The sequence below is a fragment of the Tenebrio molitor genome, chromosome 2 (genome assembly GCF_963966145.1).
Source record: "Tenebrio molitor chromosome 2, icTenMoli1.1, whole genome shotgun sequence".
In the NCBI taxonomy this organism is placed as follows: domain Eukaryota; kingdom Metazoa; phylum Arthropoda; class Insecta; order Coleoptera; family Tenebrionidae; genus Tenebrio; species Tenebrio molitor.
Genome location: NC_091047.1, coordinates 18,735,221 through 18,741,220, shown reverse-complemented (window position 1 = coordinate 18,741,220; position 6,000 = coordinate 18,735,221). Strand labels below are relative to the sequence as shown.

At 32.0% G+C, this 6,000-nt stretch overlaps 1 protein-coding gene across 2 annotated transcripts in view; it reads left to right on the top strand.

Annotated features, from left to right (window-relative positions):
• Positions 1-719: 719 nt before the first annotated feature.
• LOC138123007 (uncharacterized) overlaps positions 720-6,000 on the top strand; it is a 43,673-nt gene continuing 38,392 nt past the window's right edge. The window contains exon 1 of one of the 2 annotated variants that reach the window (XM_069037487.1): positions 720-1,153. In XM_069037487.1, coding sequence (XP_068893588.1) covers positions 1,123-1,153 — 31 coding nt within the window. In that variant the 5' untranslated portion in view covers positions 720-1,122. Of the gene's footprint in view, positions 1,157-6,000 lie in introns of both variants that reach the window. The other variant, XM_069037486.1, reaches the window with a different exon arrangement.

Below are 6,000 nucleotides of genomic sequence, written 5' to 3'. Positions count from 1 at the left end.
AAACACCGACCTACTGATCGATATGTGTAAACAGCCACGTTTCAATTTATAATTTTAAAAATATTTAGGCAAAATATTAACTTAAACGAGCGGTCTTGGTTTTCAAAAGTTATTGTCGCAAAATTTATATTGTTATTACTTTTTAAGTAATAAGAAATGTCAAAAAGAGTTTGACGGAGGTTAGGATGACAGAAATGTTGAAAAATTAATCAAATTCTGTATTTTATTTTTGTGGCGATTGTGTCAGTCGTTGCAATTTTGGAGTGTTTGACTCAAATTTCCAATTGTGCAGCTTATTTCGAGTATAATAGCTCACACGGTATATTTTTATCACCTGGCCGACCTACTTATCCTGGCCTCATTTTATTTGACCGGCTAATTTATGTCATAATGATGACTTCCGGGGTGTCCTTCCGACTCTTCAGTGACAATACTCGTACGTTAGGGATTCCCGAATGTCTTAATTGAAATTACAGCAGCAGATGATGCGTTTCACGTTTTTCGTCCCTTCGGGGTGGTGGTTTGAATTGAATTGTTTTTTCATTAAGTTAATTACGTCACTTGGGGAGCATTCGGAGTGAAATAAATCTTTCGGATTTAATATCGGCCAACGCTATTGTTCTAATCTTCATTATCTAGGCGACGCTAGGCGCCGTCGCAATAAGTGGGGCTGCAGGAACGGTGACGTCACGACGTCGCGTGCTAGTTACGGGAAAAAAGGCGCCTACCGCAGTGCATGGTTGGACGTTTGTGGAGGAAGTGTGGTAGTTGGGAAATCACAAGAAAAGTTTGCCTTGACAACGATCGTCAATTAAAAAAATCTTCCCTGGAAGAGCGCTCGCTGCCGATTAAAATGCAAGTTAGGTGACCACTTTCTCGAAGGAAAGCTGGACGTGATTTGAATCGGCCGATGGAGATGTTTGAATGAAATGTTTTTCGCTGGTTGTCGGTGATGGTAGTATATGCTGGTTCCGAAGAGGCTTTGACAATATCTCGCGAAAAGCATTGAGCTGAAAACAAGTGTGTAAATATAGCCAGACGTTTGGAATTTGGCCACAACTTTTGAGATTCGGTGAAGATATCGAAAAGTATGAGAAGGAACACGTGAACGAACTTTTTCCGATGGAGATGCAAAGGAAAGCTGGAGGCTCAGGTTGTGAGTAATTTTTGTTTTAACGTAATCTTGGACTTCTTTTATGTTGTGTAAAGTCTTATAAATACACATCTATTTCACGCTCTTTAAATAAACATGAAAACCTAATTTTCCTTGGCTCAAAAAGAATTCAGCCCGGGTCTATTATGTTAAATTAATTAATAACGTGACCACTAACAGTCCAAGTGCTGACCTTACTGCCGTCACCTTCATTCATCTGCAAAAATATCGATTTTGACAGCCACATAAATATTCGAAACTTTGTTAGGGGTGTTTAGAACGTCGTATAATTACGGGCTATTAATAGCAATTAATGGCAGAATTTCCTTTATTAACATTCAGATCTTGTTCGGTGATTTGACTCTACTTTGAAAAAAGTACTGTAACACAAACACAACGTAATAAATATTTATGTGTCCAGTTTTCTATTAACAGAAGAGTTTGAACAACTAAAATCTGTTAATGGATCCTAATTGGATTCTAACTTAAAATCGTTAACTCGACTCATCAAGTACGTAACTTTGTTTTGGTAATTTCATATCGGTGAGAGATTTTACAGCAGCTCGTTTGAGCTAGTATAATTAGATTTTTAATTTTTTGGAAAATTTGATTTCAAATCATTGTTAAACATGTGTCAATTACATAAACTACTGCAATCTACTTTACACTTAAAACCTAGTAAACATTACTGCTACTTTCGTAATAACTAAAACTGGAATAACTTGTGACTGACATGTCTTGCTTCCAAACTTTGGTAAGCAAAGACAAACTCATTTTATATTAAATTTTAGCTATTGTGTGCGCTTAGATTATAGATACTCGTATTACTGCTTATAAGCAAATGTGTCTGATTTTCGTTAAGCATTCATCAAGTGTTTGATTAAACGGCAACATCATTAATTAACGATTTAATTAAGTACAGTGTTACGTCTTAAGATACTCACGTCAATAATTAAGAACTGATTTAACTTAGAACAGCTCATTTCAGAAAGGGGTAACTACGGCCTGAATAAATATAAAATTTTATATTTCAGCCTAAAGATAAACTAAAACGTGTATAAATAACTATGTAAATATTCTAATAAAGACGTAAATAACATAATGAATTCTGTGGTGTGGTATTTTCATTACCTGAAAATCTTTTTGGAAAATTTTACACAACTTTCTAAGCCAATTTGTAATTTAAACAACGGAGAAAGCCGAAGAAAAACAATATATTTTGTTCGTTTTGTCCTACTTACTTACCAAAAACTTTATTATCGGTTATTATTTCGGTTATGATACTTATTTTTATGTAACATTTATGACTGAACATTATATGAGCTTAACGACAGAAGACACCTACTTTTCTCATTAAATGTAAGCCCTACTGGTATTATGATGTATCTTATTATGTGTGAAAGTAATTATTTTTAAAGCACACATATTCTGAGAATTATTTATGAGTTTTACTGTGTTTTTAGATTGATTAGAAAATGGTGAAGAGAGGTGTTTTTCATGATGTTAATAGAGGAACATCATTTTGAAAAATTCTCGTCTTGATACAATTTACATGATACCTGTTGAAACTTGCAACAAATTGAGTTATTTATCTGGTCTACTACCATGATAGAAGCGTATGATAATTATTTGTCATAATGTTTTCTGTGGTCTTAAGTTAAGATAAGAAAATTATTGTATAATATCATCGAATTACCAGAGATACTAATACTAAAGAGCTTAAAAATAAAATTGAAAGAAAATATTTTGGTTTGGTTCATGATAAGAGCGCTAATCTAAGGATTTAAGACATGTACCTAGTAGAAAAATAAATTATTAGGAGCAGGAACTTAATATAGGTACTCGCATAAATAAGAAATATTTTTTTTATGTATTATGTAAACGGATATGTAATTATACAGGGTCTATCAGAACTGGCGGACCAAAATAATACGTTGAATTCATCATCTTCTGGGAATACTAGGAAAAATGTTCAAAAAATTCATTTCTTTAAATAGGTAAACCACTACGACTAATTTTTTCAAAGTGTAGGTACATTCAGATCGAAACACAATTTTTCGATGTTCCTTCATTCAATATTCAAAAAATGAGATAACATTTGTATCTCCCTCGGGCAGTTTAGGAATTTTGAAATAATGTTTGCAACCTACTGTATGCTTCCCACATGAGTTATAGCGAAACAATTGCTTTTTCTTTCTTATTCTATTTACGGAGAGCGGAACGTTATCGGTGTCTGGTTCTTTTACTTTTCAACGCATCGATGGAATGATGGGACATTAATTTTTTCTAAGGTTTTCACGCAATTTTCGATATTTGAAAACAGAGTTTTCATTGTTTTAGATATTATCAGCTATAATATAACTAGTGGTATGATTATTATCGATGATTTCACGAGTCCGAAGGACGAGTGAAATGTCCTGCTTCAATTTCACGAATTTAATATCATCGATGATTAATCATACCACGTGTTATATTCGACGAGACAATATAATGAATGAAATAAAAAATTATTCATTTATTTGTCAAACTGACAAATTTATTTCAATCAAAAATCATAACGACGAAAGTAAATAAGATAATATTTTTTTTGTTTTTTATTATCGCTGTGATAGCCATGCAACTAAGAACTTTACGCGTTTTCATTGGATCATTCATGATCACGTGATACATGAATTACATTGTCTTGCCAAATACTGAAATGGAATATTTATATAAATTTGAAAGATTTCATTGTTGATGCCAATTCATCAGGTATTTGTGTCTCCCTATTAGTCATGAAATTATTGTAGTAAACTATCGTAAACAAAAATATTTGAACAATTTTGTTTTTCAAATTATGAAATTAAAAATAAAGTATTGAAATAAAATTATTACTCTAATCGCCCATTAATTTTTGACAGTTTAAGAAACAAATTGCGCTTTATCAAATACCTACTAGCAGCAGATAGAAAACTCAATCAGAAGGTTGGGCTTCTTAAAGAATCGACCGACCAAAACTGCAGCGGCAGATGGTTTAAAAGACGTATATCCCACGTTATTAAAATTGCAATAGTATGTGTGAAATTTTTATTTGCTAGAACCTATTCTGTCAGCGTAATTTTCACGAAACTATTTACTAAAGCTGTTATACAATTTTATGATTTATGGAAAAACTGAAATAAGCAACTTCACAGATTTGCGTCTTTTTTGTGTGGCACAAATGAAGGTCGATCGTTAGTTATCTTTATCTAATACTGACGTTGGAAAAATGTTTGGTGCTTAAATATTTAAATACTACACACACATTTTAGTAAGATGTATATGTATATGTACATACAATAAACATAATTTTTAACTGTTGCGAAATTAAATTGTGTTTGTCATGTAATCTTTAAAAAAGTTGTAATTTCTGCACACGGTGCAAATATTTTGCAAATATATTTTTTTAATTTCCATTAGTGGTTTTCTTGTTAAAAAATGTACTTAGCATATTCATGATCTAAATATAAACAGTAAAAAGTTTACTTATATCTATAATGCAGAAGACCTACAAGAATCGTATTTTCGTATTTCGAGTCAAATTAATTCATTACGTTATAAAAAATAAATGGCAATAAGAATACCTAAATAAAAGTAGGCTTTTTGAAGGTCAAAGATAAATCTAAAAATGGTATTATTGCGTGCAAAATTAAAGCACATTCAAGATTTTCGAAGCTATTATAGTAATCGCAAAGGTCGAACTTATTTTCTTCATGTTCTACGTTAATATAAAAAATATTTTTACTTTTTTTTGTTCGACATTGCCAGAATTTGAGAATTTTCTTTGGTGTGAACGGATTTTGATAAATGTCACAACTTGTCAAAACAAAACGTCAAGCTAATTTTAAAGATTTTCAGCGATTTGGAGCCTTTAAGAGGCTCGTCGAACAAAAAACATTGTATTCAACTCGTTCGTTGGGCGTTTTTGGCACTCGTAGGCCTATAAAACGCTCGTTTCACTCATGCCAAAAAAGCCCAATTTAAGTGTGCTTTACACTTTATTTTTTTTTGTGATTTTGCATATGATTTTATCATACAAAATTCGTATGATACGACGATCAGTGTGATTTTGGCCAGTTTAAGTTTACACAATGTGACTTGCTTCCTTGTTTTCTCTGTAACTGAATATGAATAACAAACGTCAAAACTTTAAGTTTTAAGGTTAGATTGCTAGTTGTTTGATGTTTGTTAGTGTTCAGAGTGTTCAGACTTCGCTTGTGGACAAGACAGCTTCTTAGAAAAATGATTCCAAACGACGATTTATTTATAATGTTAATCTACATCATATTGGTTCAAAGAGGACAATTACGGAGTAATAAAGTAGAAAAAGTCAAGAAAAGAAAAATTTAGTTTATTTGAAAATAACAGCATTAGGTATCCGTTAATTTTGCTGCGAAGTGTATTTACCTTTCCAGCCATTTGTCGGTTATAGGCAATCATTCGAAAACTCACAGGGAAATAGACACCGTTCTATTCTGAATGACGACCTATGATTCGATATGATTTTCTTTGTGACTGGCCTTATGACTAACTTTGTGTGTTAAAACACAGAGTGTAAAAACCAAAATTCTTGCTTGTGATAAAATCATGTGATAAATCACATAGTGTAAAGCGCCCTTTACACACGAACTCGCTAAATAAAGTACAATTATCATATTATTTCTGAATAAGATTTGCTAGATCAAGTTTACTTCATAAATTCATATATTTTAAAATGCATTTGAGGGAGATCCTATAGTCCAATTTTTACCCTTTTGAGGTGACGTCACGATTTCCTTCCTCGCTTTCTCTTTATTGAAACGACAGAAACAGAAAAAAAACAAAAAAAA